Source organism: Taudactylus pleione, unplaced genomic scaffold (genome assembly GCF_031769625.1).
Source record: "Taudactylus pleione unplaced genomic scaffold, aTauple2 ptg000093l, whole genome shotgun sequence".
Classification (NCBI taxonomy): domain Eukaryota; kingdom Metazoa; phylum Chordata; class Amphibia; order Anura; family Myobatrachidae; genus Taudactylus; species Taudactylus pleione.
The window spans coordinates 11811942-11830481 of record NW_028284495.1 but is presented as its reverse complement, the minus strand read 5'-3'; the positions used below and the strand labels follow the sequence as shown (position 1 = coordinate 11830481).

At 42.1% G+C, this 18540-nt stretch overlaps 1 protein-coding gene across 13 annotated transcripts in view; it reads left to right on the top strand.

Moving 5' to 3' along the window:
* Nucleotides 1-18540, top strand: part of DTNA (dystrobrevin alpha) — a 294993-nt gene that overhangs the window by 222597 nt on the left and 53856 nt on the right. For all 13 annotated transcript variants that reach the window (XM_088469565.1, XM_088469560.1, XM_088469566.1 and 10 more), the window contains 2 exons: nt 1350-1474; nt 9254-9334. In XM_088469565.1, the coding sequence (XP_088325691.1) occupies nt 1350-1474; nt 9254-9334 (206 nt within the window). The remainder of the gene's footprint in view (nt 1-1349; nt 1475-9253; nt 9335-18540) is intronic.

Here is an 18540-nt window from a genome sequence, read left to right as displayed (position 1 = left end):
ACGTATCACAACAGAGGTCTTAGACTCAATGCATTGTAGAAGTATATAACATATCGTCTCAGAAGGAGATGGTATATTCAGCCTTTAGGAGGGGACTGAATCGCTCCAGCTATTTTGATTTGTTTAACACTTTTTTTTGTTTACAACATAATTCCATATGTGTTCTTTCATAGTTTTGATGTCTTCATTATTAATCTACTATGTTGAAAATAATTGAAATAAACAAAAACCATTGAATGAGAAGGTATGTCCAAACTTTTGGCTGGTACTGTACAATATAATTGTCTTCATATGATACAAACCTCATGCAGTTAGAAGAAATATGAAGTGGTACATCTGAGCAGTGACTAAGAATTTCATGTCAAATGATGTATGCAATACATCTTACTCAGTGGTGCACTTAACAGATATTTCAGGTGCCCAGAAATCCCCTAGGGCTTATTACCTCCTAATGCCGGCAGAAGCAAAGTGTATGCGTTGCCTATCGCCAATCAAAGCGAAGACGGCATGCATCCACTTAGCTTGAAGAACGAAACCCTGAACCCCAGCACTGTCCCGACTGGGTGAGCGTCAGCAACAAATTCAATTTACTCACAGGAGCAGGGCTTCCCAAACTGGGTGTCACGGGCAATTGCAGTGGTGCCACAGGTGGACCACATCAAATTATCTATGGTCCATGTTATAGGCAAAACCGAAGCAGGTGTCTGCCAATCATAAAATATGTGACAAACAGAATCGCAACCCTGTCCACCACCACATAACTGTACTTATACTGTATGTCATACTTAGGTTCAGTTTACTTCATTTAATAATTTTTGCAGAATTTCTCAATCAGAAACTATCGGCCTAGGGGTCCGTGAAAAACTGCCGATACTCTACTCTAGGGCGACGACGTGATTCAAAGAAGTTTTGGAACCACTGTACTAGAGTACACAATTTCCTTGTCCCCTCTGCATTTTACTGTATGGAGAGATATTAATTAGTCAGCTGCTTCTTAATCTGACTGCTGAGCACACTGAGCGTTACAGTGTAACAGTCAGTCAGCTGCATTTGATTACAGCAAAGCATCGGTTGTGCTCCTTTTTAATTTCTTGCATGTCTGCGTGCACCTATGTTTGTGGAATGGGTGGAGCTAGAAGAATATAGCTGATCAGGGTAGTGCAAAACTAACTGCAGCACTGGCTTTCAGATTAGTGTGAAGTTAGGCGTGTTAGGTGACAATGTAGTCTATCCAGAGTATCTAAATATTACCAGCCAAAGGAGGTTTATTACACTGTAATGTGATGTCAAGCGCCGCTCTGCTGCATGGCTCCTATATTCACTTTGTTTTGTTTTTTTGTCCCTTACAGAAATCCCCTGCAAAGAAGCTTACTAATGCACTAAGCAAGTCTTTGAGCTGTGCTTCCAGCCGTGAGCCTCTGCACCCGATGTTTCCTGATCAACCAGAAAAACCTTTGAACCTGGCTCACATTGTGTGAGTATCATAGTTGTCACCATGGCCCTAACTGTGTGGAGTTTGTATATTCTCCCTGTACTTGCGTGGATTTCCTCTGAGTACTCCGGTTTCCTCCCACACTCCAAAAATATACTGGTAGTTTAATTGGCTCTCAACGAAAAAAAATTAGTGTGTGTGTCAGGGACTGATATGAATGGCCAGATATTCTCTCTGTAAAGCGCTGCGGAATATGTGTGCGCTATATAAGTAACTGGTAATAATAGTTGTCACTGCTGCAGATATTTTGTTTTAGTTATTAGTGCTTCCATGAACAGATAACCTTCCGTGTATTGTACATGCTTATAGTGTCATGCTCTTGAGATCTTTTCAGGGACATGAGAGCTTTACGTTGCTAATTTTAGGTTGCTGCAAATCGTGCGCTTGGCCTTGGGTATTTGCCTGGAAACAAACTGCAAGTCTTTTGTATCGAACAATATACAATCAGAATGTATATAGCAAGGTTATACCTGAATACAATCTGTTTTATCAACCATACATGAAGCTATATGAATAGATTATGATTTATTTTATTTAAAAGCTATGTATACTGACAGGTTCATTTTTTAGCCACTGGTCTACCTTCCCCTTACTGTGATACTCTCTCCCGCAACTCTGGAGCACTCCCCCACAGCAGTGCTGCACTACATCATCTTCCTACATTGACCCCCTGGGAAGAGGAGGTGCAGTCGGTGCTTGTGTCAGGGAGTAACACATCTCTTTTTGCACTTCATATCTTCTGCATGTTTGATGCAGTGTGGTGTGTAATTCCTGCTGAAAGGGTCACTGGCAAGGGAGCTCCACAGATACACTCGCTAGAGGGAAGTTGTCTAAACTTAATAACTTAATATGCTTTTATTTTATTCTGCGTGGTTCATTGCTTTTATCGAACATAAATCACATACTGCATTTGTGTTTATCCAGGTTTCTTTTAGTATAAATTAGTTGTATTTTTCCAAGGTAGTCAGAGACCCTTTCACTAATCTTTCCATCATACCAATTCTATTTACTAATGGTTATTCCTGCAAAATACGGATCTCCAGAAGAGATATATTGGGGTGCTTTAATTTGGAATGTGTGGTTTTAATACATCTTCTGATTGTGTGAAGTTCATTGTGATTTTATGCAACTTAGCACATTTACTAATCCTCCTTCCTTAACCTGTAAAATCTAGATCATAAGTATCACAACCCTATAAAGCAGTCTTTACTGTGTCTGGTGTGTTATCTTCTAAATGCTTGTGGTGTTAAAGTTTATATATACATTAATTTATATATTATATATACAGTATATATACACTACCGTTCAAAAGTTTGGGGTCACCGAGACAATTTTGTGTTTTACATGAAAACTAAGTTTTATGTATCAAATGAGTTGCAAAATGAATAGAACATATAGTCAAGACATTGGCAAGGTTAGAAATAATGATTTTTATTTGAAATAATAATTTTGTCCTTCAAACTTTGCTTTTGTCAAAGAATGCTCCTTTTGCAGCAATTACAGCATTGCAGATCTTTGGCATTCTAGCTGTTAATTTGTTGAGGTAATCTGAAGAAATTTCACCCACGCTTCCTGCAGCACCTTCCACAAGTTGGATTGGCTTGATGGGTACTTCTTGCGTACCATACTTTCAAGCTGCTCCCACAACAGCTCAATGGGATCTGGTGACTGCGCTGGCCACTCCATTACAGACAGAATAGCAGCTGCCTGCTTCTTCCCTAAATAGTTCTTGCATAATTTGGAGATGTGCTTTGGGTCATTGTCCTGTTGGAGGTGGAAATTGGCTTCAATCAAGCGCTGTCCACAGGGTATGGCATGGCATTGCAAAATGAAGTGATAGCCTTCCTTATTCAAAATCCCTTTTACCTTGTACAAATCTCCCACTTTACCAGCACCAAAGCAACCCCAGACCATCACATTACCTCCACCATGCTTGACAGATGGCGTCAGGCACTCTTCCAGCATCTTTTCACTTGTTCTGCGTCTCACAAATATTCTTCTGTGTGATCCAAACACCTCAAACTGCGATTAGTCTGTCGATAGCACTTTTTCCAATCTTCCTCTGTCCAATGTCTGGCCAATAAAGGAAAAGATTAATATGGGCAAAAGAACACAGTCCCAGATATGGCTTCTTCTTTGCCAATCTGCCTAGAAGGCCAGCATCCCGGAGTCGCCTCTTCACTGTAGACGTTGACACTGGCGTTTTGTGGGTACCATTTAATGAAGCTGCCAGTTGAGGACTTGTGAGGGGTCTATTTCTCAAACTAGAGACTCTAATGTACTTGTCTTCTTGCACAGTTGTGCATCGGGGCCTCCCACTTCTCTTTCTACTTTGGTTAGAGCCTGTTTGTGCTGTTCTCTGAAGGGAGTAGTACCCACCGTTGTAGGAAATAGACTGTCGAGTTTCACATGAAAATTCTCTTTTTCTGGCCATTTGGAGAGTATAATCGAACCCACAAATGCGATGCTCCAGATACTCAACTAGCTCAAAGGAAGGCCAGTTTTATAGCTTCTCTAACGAGCAAACCTGTTTTCAGCTGTGGTAACATAATTGCACAAGGGTTTTCTAATAATCCATTAGTCTTCTAACGCGCTTAGCAAATACAATATACCATTAGAACACTGGAGTGATGGTTGCTGGAAATGGGCCTCTATACACCTATGTAGATATTCCTTTAAAAAACAGACGTTTGCAGCTAGTATAGTCATTTACCACATTAACAATGTATAGAGTGTATTTCTGATTAATTTAATGCTATCTTCATAGAAAATATAGTGCTTTTTTTTTCAAAAATAAGGAAATTTCTAAGTGACCCCAAACTTTTGAATGGTAGTGTAGGCATTACTCCTCGTGTTAGCATTAAGCTTTTGCACAATGTAAAAGGAATTCATAAGCAGTGTAAAAGGAATTCATAAGCAGCATTCATTTTTGTAATTGTATTCTGTGCATTGTCCATTTTCTCAATTGTAAGCATTGTTTTCATTCTCACTGGAGAATAAAAAAAGACAATCAAACAAAAAAAAACAACACATTTTTGCAACAAGAGGACACAGTAGTGATCTCATAGTCAATATCTAACCAGTATCCTTTAATTGCTGCAAGTGATCCTCAGCCCATCTCCCTGCAGAAGTGAGTGCTGGCACCAGGCCTGAGTCAGGAAACCTTTTATCAGCAGTAATTCACACATAATTCCCAACCATTACGTGATTACAGCTACTGTCTGCCCCCTGAAAGCTGTCCATTCATTTAGGACGTTCATTATTTCATGTATTATTTTTCTTTACACATGTTAATAAATGTACAAAGAGCACAGGACAAATAAGTGCCCACCATTGCTTTTTAACATTTGATTGCTACATTTAAATTGTCACAATCCAGCACATCCTATCTCCCAGGCCTTAATGCGGGCTACAGTAGAATAGATTGTACGAGTGAAAGCACAAGACATGAAAAAAAACCATAAATAATGTATTAAAAATGCATGGCTAAAGCAAATGACCATATATTTTCCCCTTTTCCCAAATGCATACGTGTGTATGAGCCCATTTTTGATGGTTCTTAAAAATGTATGTTTTAACTATATGTAACTTAGAAGTAGGTGAGAGGGGAGGAGAAAGTATTTAAAGGATAGTAATATGTAGCATAAATGGTAAAGGTGAAAGATCATTTAGAGGGGTATTCAATATGAAACGTTAACTTCACTGTCGAAGTTAACGTTTCATATCGGAGTTTTTACCTGCGTTAAAGTATCGGGCGCGCTCCCGCTTATCCCCGTATTCAATATAAAATTAATGAAAACTGGAAACTCCGAAGTTGGATTTGCGTAAAGTTACGAATTTTTCCTTTAAAAAATTGTAAGACCCCCCTAAAGTTGTAAAAACATGGGGGAACACTATGGGTACCCCCGTTTTAGCCTTTAAATGAAAGTCGGGGATTTAAATAGCCGCAGCAGGTGTTTTTTTCCCGACATTGAAGAAGTGTTGCAGAAGAGCACTTAGGTTATTTTTTTCGTTTTTTTAAGTGGTCCCATCAAATTTGGGGTACATGAAAATGGGTACTAGCATATTTTTAAGTCCCTAAAGTAAATTTTTTAAAATTTTGCATTTGTGCACCTGCCGCTATAAATCTGTTCTAGAAAACACCTGCCGCATACTTGCAGAATAGCCCTGAACCTATTTCCCTATTGTTATACAATTTTTTCCCAATTTTTTTTTTTCACCCCAATTTTTAAATTAATTTTTTGGGGTGTCCCTATTTTTTTTTAAAAACTTTTTTTGACACAGTTCTTTTTTAAATGTCATTCCCAGGGGTGCAGGCTATTTTTTAAGCCTGCACCCCTAAACCCCAATTCTGCACTTTTTTTTCGACACCTATTCAATGGTGAAAAGTTATCCCCGTTTTTTATCAAAGACTTTTCAAAACTGCGATAAGTCTTTGAAATTGAATATGGTGTAAAAGTAAAACCTGCGATAATGACGTCATACCTCCGATATTAAAGCAAAAATGATGTCTTCGCTCCCATATTGAATACCCCTAATAGGGTGGTAACACACTAGAATGGCCGGCAATCTTACCGATGGGCGGGGTGATTACCCTTCGCCCCGGACCATGCAAGATTGCTAGTACACACTAGGAAAATGTAATGATTGACAGAACGATCACTCGCCCAGTCCTTCATTAAGCTACTCAGCCCAGCATTCGTTATTGTGTGATGCCCGTGCAGCACGGCCAATCACACGATATTGCATGCGACACGCGGGAGTGCGCAATTGGGCATATACACTGCATGATATGCCCAATTTGTCGTTCCAATTTGCCCAAATCTGTCCGGTATCATGCAGCAGTATTCACCATTTGGCCTCTCTTTGGGGTAGTTTCATTCTGCACAATGGTCATGATGTGTGTTCTGGAAAGGCCCAACATCCCTGATTTTCCCCGCACCCCTTAAGGTGCGTACACACTGGGCGATAAAGTGGCCGACTGAACGATAACGATATCGTTATTGTTCAGTCGTCCACTTTATTGTCCATTTTTAAGCCCAAAAAGATGAACGATGACGACGACGCGCGTTCCTGCGGGTCGTTCGTCATCATCGTTCATCGGGCTGACATGCAGGCCAACCTGACGATCTCGTCAGGTTGCTGCATGTCAGGGATTGGGGGAGAGAGCCCGGCGCTGAACGATATCGTTAATGATATCGTTCAGCGGCTGTGCTCAATGTCATAAACTACATTGAGCACAGCCTGCCGGGGACACACTAGACGATATCGCTCAGGGAGCATATCGTCTAGTGTGTATGCACCTTTAGAGGTGTAGGTGTGCAGGAAAATCAGCGCTGTTGAGCTACTGTAGTATATAGTAATGTGCACATCCACACATTGCAACCCAGCGTGGCGCTGAATTAAACTGCCCCTTCTGGCTGTAATGAGGTCTATATTGGAGTGCAGAGAGGCCTCAGACCGAATGCACCAGTGTGACTAAGCACCTACTGAATGGAAACATCCATGAAATGGATCAGATTTGTAGACTTCTTCTAGGAATGACATCGTGGTGTATCCGAGTAAGCGATATTAAGCAAAAAGTGTGTGGGTTTAAGGTGTTACTTTCATTATAATATAATAACTATTACATATGTATAGTAAACCAATAGTAATATATGTTACTAATATTTACTATACTATTATTAAACTGTAATCCAATGAATACATACATATACCCTACAGAAAGAATACATGTTCATAAGGACAGTTGTTATAGAATATATATTGTGCTGAGTATTCAATATAAAGATAACAATACTCCCCCCAGTACAAATAGTATTGCCTAATAATATCTATTCTTTCTATTTTCCTGTTGCCACAAAAGGGACACTTGGTGAGTACTATGCCCTGTCTCCCGCTGCCTTACTATAGTTCACTTCTATGCACTGAATAACTTTACATGTAGATTATTATCAAGGATCACTTTGATGTAGATCATGCATTGTGCTTAGCATCCATTGCCACATACATATTATTTTATTCAGTGCCGACGGTCAGAGTCCAGACAGCGGCATCCCAACGGTTAAAATCCTGAGTAGGTATTGTAACCCTTACCCCAACCCACCCCTCTCATATCCTAACCCTAACTGTCCCCTCCTGCAGCCTAACCCTCCCCCTAGTGCCCAACCCTAACACTAAAGACCCCCAAACACGTTGCGATATAGCAGCCGATCTGACGGATTGGAGTCATATCCACTGCTATATCGTTCCATGTGTGGGTATGATATCGGCCAGTGTGCACTCCCGTGGGATCGTACATAGCTCCTTTATTTCTTTCTGCATGTTCAGTTGATCTGGGAGAGCGAAGTACGATCTCATGCAGCGCTATGCGGGTGGGGGAGGGGGATGCCAGCATATTGGGCGATCGGCCACTCGATCGCTCCGTGTATGGGGACTGCCCGATATGTTAGCCATCGGATCGGCCGTCGCATCACAAGGTGCATATTGCACCATGTATGGGGCACTTTACTGTGGGGTTTGTGACTGTCGGGTTGTCGATGTCTCTCTGCATTCTCGTGGTCGGGATCCTGACTACATCCCCTAGTCACTCGCTCTGTCCATAATCAACAGGAGATTGTTCTGCAGAACAGTTTAGAGTTTTAATAGTTTTGACACCTCATGTGTTGAGCGGTCTGGACTTACGGTCTGATTCAGAGATTAATGCAGTGGCGATTACGAGCACAAATCGAGTGGTTGTTTGCCTTCGCGCATGCATATAAGCCACACTGCACGTGCGCAGCGATCGCATTGCGATTACGGACGTACATAGGAATCCATAGGTTATCAGCATGGGGGGGTTTACACTTGTTAATAACTGCATAAAGAGCACAGGACAAATAAGTGCCCACTATTGGTTTTTAAAATTTTAATGATATATTTAAATTGTCACAATCCAGCAAATCCTATCTCCCAGGTAAGCGACATCGTTTGCATATGAGAAGGCAGCAGTGGGCATCCACAAGCTCTGGAACTATTAGCCTGGGTAAGCTCTGGAACGATTAGCCTGGGTAAGCTCTGGAACTATTAGCCTGGGTAAGCTCTGGAACTATTAGCCTGGGTAAGCGCTAGAACTATTAGCCTGGGGTAAGCTCTGGAACTATTAGCCTGGGGTAAGCTCTGGAACTATTAGCCTGGGGTAAGCTCTGGAACTATTAGCCTGGGTAAGCTCTGGAACTATTAGCCTGGGTAAGCTCTGGAACTATTAGCCTGGGGTAAGCTCTGGAACTATTAGCGTGGGATAAGATCTGGAACTATTATCATGGGTAAGATCTGGAACTGTTAGCATGGGTAAGCTCTGGAACTATTAGCATGGATAAGCCTATTAGCATGGCTAAGCTCTGGAACTATTAGCATGGGTAAGCCTATTAGCATGGGTAAGCTCTGGAACTATTAGCGTATTTTCGCAGCTGCGTTCCATGCAAAATTGCAGCTGCGATCACATTATCGCCCATCGCTGAATCAGGCCCTTAGTTATCCACTCTGTGCTCTTAACACAATAGGACAAAGGTTTGCTCATAAATCTCAAATGATAAGGCCTACAATAGATGTGGAATGGCTGGTACAGTGCACTTTATTTTCTGGTTACAATTCTTCTTAAAGCATTGATGATATCCTGTCTCAGAACGGTTCTGCCTGGGAATAAATGACATCATTATGTTGGATTTTTGTTACCTGCTGTATAAGGTGAGGCAGATCTAAAGGTTTCCCTTTTTCTCTCAGGCCTCCCAGACCAGTAACCAGCATGAATGACACAGTATTTTCTCACTCTGTTCCCTCAGGAAGTCCTTTCACAAACAAAATGTACGTATCAAATATTGTGTTCTAATGTCTGTTTATACATATATGTTCCCTGCTTAATACACTGTAGTGTGCTGATTTGTGTCAAACATCTAGCTGTGAATTTTAAACCTAGACATTGGAAAAAATATATATGCAATCTGCAGGATTGGTATTCTGTATAAAGTTCTGTAACATTTGAAATAATACTTTTATTCTCAGGAGTAGCATCAATTGTTTCAAAATAAATGATAACCGTATTTTCTGCTTTTATAACCTGACTAAAGTGCTAAGGTACATTCCCGATGTGAGCAGTTAGCATTATTGCCTATGGCAACATAGAGATCAGTAATGAAAAAGGAAATCAGACGTAAGTTTGTTTAAATAAACTACTGTTCTCCCAGTTTATGGAATGTAAATACTAGGATTAACACTTATACGCGTGTTTTCAACCTCACTTCTTAAAAGTTTGCTGTATCATTTTATTTTCATGAGTTGGATAAAATCATTGTTAGCTTTCCATTTAATAACTATTGTTTCAGGTATAGTTTGTCCATTCTTAAATTATTTAGACTATTGCATACTCTATGGTTTCCTGTATGCTCGAGTATTTTGCAGTTACAAAATGTTTGTTATATAACCACAAATGAGTTATCTAATAATACTGTGTTTAAGCTAATTGCTAAATCATTTGTTACTCAGAAATCCCACATTTAGGCCCTCATTCAGAGCCGCTCGCTCTGAATGAGGGCGGCTGTTTTTGTTTTTTTTAAAGCCGGCCTCCTGGCTGCTCGCTAAGCTGTGGGTGACCACCCACAGCTTTAGCGAGCGGCCAGATGATGGTCGCACTGGTCTTGACCATCGTGACCATCAGGGCTTGCGACGAGACCCTTGTGGTAGGGTCTCGTCTGCCGCAAGCCCCAGTGAGCTTTTGGCTCTAATAGAGTTGGAAGCTCACTACTGACATCACTCGTGATGTCAGTAGGGCCGCCTCCAAATGGCAGGCATTCGGGAATGCCTCCGTTTGGCCAGTCACCCCCCCCCCCCTCCCCGCCTACAAAACGGGGCGGGCTGTCGATCAACATCGACAGCCGCCCCGTTTGTAGCGAGTCCCGGAGCAAGAGAATTTCTCTCTTGCTCCGGGACTTGCGCACGCGGCACGTGCGCAGTGCCCCACCATCGACCCGCTTGCTAGCGCATAGCTCTTGCGTGTGTGTCTGAATGAGGGCCTTAGTGTTATTGGTTTAATAACTAACTTAAAAGCTGAAATATGACCTGCACAAGTTATACAGGGTTCCCTAATACACCTGTTAATTTAATTATAATAGAAGTATAGATGTGTCTTCATACACTATTGCGCTGCAGTTGCGCCAAAAAGCCCTTCTCGGCGTGCCAGTGTCCGCACAGTGTATTTTGCGCCTGAAAATGCATCTCAGTCATAATCAGATGCGACACACCACTTCACAAGACTGCATTGATTAACTTGATATGTGACACTTGTATATCTGTGTGCGACTGAGGGCTGTATTCAGTTACAGGCGAAAACCTGTTATCGGCAATAATATATTGCCGATGATGTCATTTTTTCCTATTTTAATTATCCCCGTATTCAATTACATTGACTTTTGACCGGTGCGAAAAATCTTTGTAAAAAAACGGGGATAACTTTTCACCACAGAATAGGTGGCGAAAAAAAGTGCAGAATTGGGGTTTAAGGGTACAGGCTTAAAAAAAATAGCCTGCACCCCTGGAAATGTCCCCTAAAATTAATGTGTGTTGAAAAAAAGGTAAAAAAAAAAAAAAAAAATCGGGAACACACTAAAATAGCTAAATTTAATCCAGAGGGGTTCCAAAGTATGCAGCAGGTGTTTTCTTCAATGCAGGTGATAGCAACAGGTGCATTTTTGCAGAATTTAAAAAAAAATATTTTAGGGACTTAAAAATATGCTTGCACCCATTTTCAAGTACCCCAAATTTGATGGGCATAGATATTTTTCCCAAAAAAAAATTCTAAATGCTCTTCTGCATCACCTTCTTCAAAGCCGCATTTATGCACCTGCCGCGGGTATTTAAAAACCTGACTTCCCTTCAGCATGCAAAAACGGGGGTACCCATAGTGATCCCCCATGTCTGGACATCTTTAGGGGGTTTCAAGGATGACTTCCCGAAAATTGCCAAATTTTTTCGGCGCTTCCAGTTTTGCCGGTCACATGTGTGATACTTTTCCGCCTGGAAAACAGGCGAAAGAGGCCAAAAGTCCAGCCTCAAATTGAATACGGGCCTGAGTCTGAATCTGTATACAAAGTGCTGCAATGTAGCGGCTGCAGCTTTTTTTCACTCCACGTTCTGTTGTGCTTTGTATGCAGACTCAGACGCAAACAGATATACAAGTGTCACAGTATCAACTAGGTCGGTGCAGTCTCATGACACTGATTGTTGTATCGGATTTTAGAAGACACATTTTTGGGCGAAAGATGCTTGGCGCATGCTTATTCGCATGTGACCTGGCGGCGTGCGCTTGGCGTCTCGCACTTAATTGCATGTTGAGGCTAGGTGTATGAGGACACATCTGTACAGCTTGATAAAGCTGGACTGGCTTAATATTGGAAACAGGGAATAATGCCTAGGTCTCTGATTACCAAACTCTTTAACTTAATGGTCATAAAATATATTGAATTCATGAGCATAATACAATTCTTTAATTTCGGTTTATCGGTGAGCCCCTATTGATGTGCTTGTCACTCAACAGTCAGACACTGGTTCTGCATAATACATTAAAGGTGACTGTAGTATATAGTTCCTTAACCAGAACATAACATTGAAGTGCACATTGCATGGTTTCTGGCAGCCTTAAGACATGTTGCACTTAAATTTAACAGCTTGCTTCTATCACAGCTGACTTTTCATTGTTAAATATGGTAGCGTATGAATCATGCATATCTGAACAGTTCAAGAATCCATCCTACAAAAGTCAAATGACAACCGACTTGTGACTTAACTGCAGACTCCATTGTTATGCTCATTCAGGTTATCTGACAGCGTAAGTGTAACTAGCCCTGTGACTGATGAACATTCTCTGATACAGCTGTTTGTAAGTCAGCTGCAGGACATGCCACGGTCAGTATGAGACAACTAAACCACTAACTTGGCTAGTTGTGTAGGATGTCCACTAAACCATTACTTTCTGTACGCCCTTAGACGATTCTAGACCAGGCTGGGACAGCAGCAAGCTCCTGTGTAGTTACCATACAGTATTTTAGATGGCATGCTCTGCCTTTCATATGCTGCATACACACGGTCAGATTTTCTTAAAGATCTGAACGATATAGATTGTAAAAGCCGTTCAAATCTTTGATATGTTGGGCATGCATTGAACAACGATGCGTGTTTCCGCATGTCAGATAACGATATCTGACATTGACTGTGTTTGCAGTAAGATTTGGACGATTTAATTCATTTTAATTAATGTCAGCAATCGTTCATAGTTGATAAAATCATTCAAATCATTGTTGAAATCGTTCATCGTTATCGTTCAACGAAATCGATGATCTGACAAATCTGACCGTGTGTATGCACCAATAGTCTAGTTGTTGTTCATCCTTCTAGAACTTCTTTCTTTTGTAATAGAAAAAATTATCTTGTATTTTTTGGGGCTCTGTCATAAAAATATTGGCAATGACATTGTTTAAAAAATAAATGTTATATGTATTATGTATATACATTATATTTAATAGTTTTCTTCTGATGTCTGCAAATAGAATCTAGAATGAAATATAGACTATGGGGTATTATTGAGTGTATGTTATATATTAATCAAGCGTTGTTGGGACTATATGCTACATTCAACAGTGCAAAAATGTATATATATTTTGTTTAATCCATACAATTTGTGTAATGCAGGAATAAGAAAATTCATGTGCTCACTCGCTACTAAGAACAATAATAGTCAAAATAAATCTGATATACTCCATGTTAATTGTAGAGTTTAAGTGAGGTTCTTAGTACATGTTTGACCAAAATTTTTGTCCATTCACCACGTCAAGGTGACCCCATCAGATGAGACCTAACATCCCTAATACATTATGTCAATATATACAGGACTTACCTGTAATAGTGCCCATTCTAATATGTAGACAGCAATGTAGGAACTACATTATAGGTATTATGTATATTAGTTATTTAAGAAATGTAGGTCTTTATGACTGTATGTGAGAGTGTGTTTATTTCATGCTATGATATTGGACAATGCACCACCTACTGTACTTGGGAACACGACGTTACCTGCATATATACAATTTGTATACAGTTTTTATAAGCATGTAAGTGTGTAAGTTTTTGAAACGTGTTATTGTATTGTGTAATAATATAAATATTTTTTAAAAAGTCTTTAAAATACAGAAAGTGTATGGAGATTGTATTCATTAAGACACAGGTTCGAATAAGTAATGAGGGGTAAAGTCAGATATTCGCCAGTATGCTGCCGGCCAGTGACACACACAATTAGCCGTGAACTGTGAAAAACGGGGATTTTTCGCCGATTGTCCCCATTTTTTTCACTGTATCCTATTATTTCGGACAAAATAATAGGATATTTCGGTCAAAAACACATAGGATCTGTGATAAGTTTACGGACATATGCGTTTCCGCCTGTGCGGCGGCAAACAAAAAAACACTTTTCGTGTTTTTTTTTCTCGGGACACATCAGGTCCCGAAAAAAAACCACGATGAGTGCCTGCGTCGGCTGGCACTTTGGGGCTAATTGGATAGCCCCGGGGGATCCATTAGTGCCCGAAGAATGTTCGGGGCTAATTGGATACCGCCAATTCCAGTGAGAGGTTTAACAGGATGAACAGTAGATGCAGGGGCGTGACTAGGTATTTGAAGGCCCCATAGCAAACGTTTGTAAAGGACTTTTTGTACCACCCAATGGTGAAAAATTTATAGAACACATGTAACTTTGACAAGGAAGATGGGCCCCCTCAGCTCTGGGCCCATAGCTGCACGCCTTGCACCTATGGTAGTTACGCCCATGAGTAGATGCATCTGGTGTGGAGGCTGCCATTATCCATCTATGCTAGTGTAGCTCCATCAGGCTTGTGATGTGGATAATGGAGCTTGTTTTACATGTGTTGTGTGGGTGGAGTATAATTTCAAGATAGGCTAGCTGTAACTGTGCTGTTGTCTATAGCTAACTTTGAGGACAAGCCCAGTGATGCTGTTCAGCCTTTTGAGGCCCCTCTCTTGGGCTTCACTAGCATGTGCTATTCTTTATACCAGTGATTCTCAACTCCAGTCCTCAAATACCACCAACCGGTCATGCTTTGTGGATTTCTTTAGTCCTGCACAGGTGAGTTAATCTATTTTGCTGGGTCAATAGTTATCCCCAATTATGCTCTACAGACAAAAATCTTCAACACATGACCTGTTGGGAACCACTGGGTCTTGTCCCTCTTGAAATATTTATAGGTGGCTTAAAGCAATGGAATGCTCAGTGAGCAGGAATAAGTTCAATACCATCTGTCCAATATTATCTTTATATAGAAGCAGGGAAGGTACTTAGAGTACTGTGGTGGAGACAAGATGGTGTATAGATTCAGTATAGATGGTGTAAGGCTTCAATACAAGATGTATTTTGGTGTCGGTATGTAGAGATTAGGTGTAGTTGGTGTTCTTGCCATTTTACAGCTTTGGTACTTTAATAAGCACCAACATTTCCGTGAGCATATATAATCTACATAGCCGAAAGCTGCTGGCCCAGTACTTTTATGCTGGTAATGGTAGTCTAAGGTAATGTCTGTTATCCTTATATTTCACAGATGTGGTGCATTATTCCTCACAACATAGGAGCAGTATAGTTTCAACAGTTTATGAACATGTATAAAATATAGTTTCTATGATTGATGTATAAAATAAAATGGCCACATTACTGGAAGGTATGACTGAAGTCAGAGGGGTAAATTTACTAAGATTCATGTTTGGTCGAGATTGCAATGTCTGGTGTGTTTAGGCATTTTTTTCAACTCGCAAATTTGCTAAACACAAACTCGGGAGAGATTTCTCTATTTACACTGGAAAACTCTGGTGAGAATGCAAACTCGATTGAATACACCATCGACCAAACTCGATAGTACTTTCAGTGAAAAAGATACAACTCAGGAATTTACCAAGAATCACAGGTGTCATTTTGTCAAACTCGGACCTAAATAGAAATTTCAAATAGACCACCTCCTGAGCTGCGAGTTTGGCAGAAACATACACAGATCAGTTTGATTTGTGTATGTTTCTGCATGTAAACTTCCTAAAGTGTTAACTAAAAAAAAGAAATAACGTAGGGTCCCCCCCAAAAAAAACATAACCAGCCCTGGGCGCCTCAGCCAGTCCTGGTTCCTAAATATATGGGGGGAAAAACGTGTAGGGTTCCCCTGTATTTTAGGAACCAGCACTAGACTAGACTGCTGAGCCAGTCCTGGTTTTAAAAATAGGGTTCCCCCTATTTTTAAAACTAGCACTGGGCTCAAATCCGGCCGGGGTGTAATGCCACAGCCAGGGAACCCTTTCACCAGGTCTCCCCGGCCAAAGCATTATCACCCCAAGCCGGTCAGCCCAAACCAGGGCACTTGGGGGCGGTGGGGATGCCCCAATAAAGGGCTCTTCCCTCTCTTGAGCACCCCAGGCTTAAGCTGAAGCCTGGGGCTCTTCCCCGCACCCCTGGCCATTGGGTGCAGGGATAATAGTGTGGAAAATAGAATTAAACTATTGGTTTCTTTTACAGTGGAACTACAGGTGCCAGCGTGCCTGCTCTTTGGCACTTGTGAAACTACAAGTGAGGCGGCCGGCACCCATACCTCCGCTGTAAAAAAAACCCTACAAGACACACACACTGTAGTAAATAAAATTTTATTACATACCTACCAGACTCACACATATACACACACTGCTGCCAGCTTCTCAGTCCCTACGCAATTTTGTCCCCCCTATTTTTGAGACCAGAACTGGCTCAGCAGCACAGTGCTGGTTCCTAAAATATGGGGGAACCCTACACGTATTTTTTCCCTGTATTTTTGGAACCAGGACTGGCTGAGGCGCCCGGATCAGGTTATGCTTTTTTGGGGGGGACCCTACGTCATTTTTATTTCACATTTGTTGCGCGTGCCCAAAAAAATTAAGGCCCGTGGTCTCATGGAAAAAGCCATAACCATGAGCAACATTCCATTTGTGGCATAATATTTGGAGCCCAGTGCAAATTAAAAAATGGAGCCTCCCCCGCCTATATGTCGAAAAATGGCCGTGGTCGCTGAAAAATGGGGCAAGTCAACATGAGACACACCCTTTTTTCATCACTCTGGGAACAGTCCTTTCCATTCCATATGCACCTTAATGCAGTCCCCTCAGTAATGCCCCTTATACAGTACCCCCAGTATGCAATGCCCCCAGTAGTGGTCCCTCTTATGCTGGCCCCCAGTAATACCCCTTATACATTGCCCCAGTAGTGGTCGCCCTTATGCAGTGCCCCCAGTAGTGGTCCAGCCTGTGCAGTCCCCCTTGTGCCCCAGTAGTGGTCCCCCCTATGCAGTGCCCCCAGTAGTGGTCCCCCCTATGCAGTGCCCCTTATACAGTGCCCCTTGTAGTGGTCCTCCCTATTCACTGCCCCAAGTAGTGGTCCCCCTTGCAGTGCCCCTTGTGCCCCAGGAGTGGTCCCCCTTATGCAAGCCCCCAGTAGTGGTCGTCCTTATGCAGGCCCCCAGTAGTGATCCCCCCCTATGCAGTGCCCCCAGTAGTGCCCCTTGTGCCCCCCCTGTGCAGTGCCCCTTGTGCCCCCAGTAGTAAGCCCCTTATATAGTGCCTCCAGTAGTGGCCCCCCCTATGCTGTGCCTCTTATATAGTATCCCCAGTAGTAGTCCCCCCCTCCTATGGAGTGCTCTTATATATAGTGTGCCAGTAGTGGTCCCCCAATGCAGTGCCCCCAGTGGTAGTCGTCCCCCCCATGCAGTGCACCCAGTAGTGGTCCCCCCCCCAGTAGTTCCCCAGTACTAGTCTCCCCCACAGTAGTGATCCCCCCCCAATGCAGTGCCCCCAACAGTAGTCCCACCCCAGAGACACATGTAAAGAAAACCCACTTACTTGGATCCCTGCTCCCGCCTCCGCCATCCGCTCCTCCGTCCGTCCTCCCGGGCCGGACCGCTCTGCATTATGGGAGAGACGTCCTGATGTCTCTACCATTACTCACTGTGGGAACCGGAAGATGGAGCTCATGAGTAACCTCCAGCCCGGCTTCGGCAGTGGGCGCAGCAGTCCATGAGAGTCTGTCTGACACTCATTGGCTGCTAATTAAAACAAACACACCGCCGCCTGCTGTGTGTTTGTCACTGTGTAGTGCTGACCGAACTCTGTCCAGTCAGCACTACACGCGCGGTGCAGCTGTGTCACAGAGACACTGTCGGCCCGCTGCCTTGTGTTTTTACACAATAATAAATTAGCATGGTCGCAGCCAAGGTGCCCTCAACTATGTGGCGGCCTACTCAGCTGCGTATGCATAGAACCGGCCCAACCTTTATGTGTAAAAATCTAAATGACCTAACATTAATTGCTACTCTCAAATACAGTGTATCTAATGGCTCTTGTAGTGTCTTTGTTTGCAATGGTCTCAAAAAAGAAACCACAAGAACTCTGGGGGAACGGGCATATGACCCAGTTGCTTCCACAGCATATTTAAAATGTGACTGGTATTTTAAGTACCCTGTGCCAAAAGCTTTCCTGTGCCCTGTGTATATCTAGCCAGGTAGGTGTTTGTTAGGTTCCACAGTCTGTATCTGTACTCTGTGCGCATTTCACAAATGTGTAGGTGTGACGGGGAAAGCACAGATTGTCTGTATTGTTTGTTTGTGCGGAAATTTGCATATTTATGGCTTAAAATAATAAACTTTCCGTTAGACATCTGCCAAATACAATTTTATGCCAGCACAGCATGACTGAAAGTGTGATCTGTCTTTCCATGGCATGCTTATTATGAAAGAACCCTTGTCAGGTCACTGGCCTTACTAATGCAAGAAGCAATCTGATACTTCCAAATTATTCTAAGTAACAGAAAGGGGGGGTCTAACTGCACCGACTCACCCACCCTTTTATGGGGAGCTGCCACCTAAATAGCTAATTTCCCAGATTATCACTAAGAACAAGGGGATTAAGTAAAAGGTGGTTGGTATAGTGTACCAACTGGTATCATAAATAAT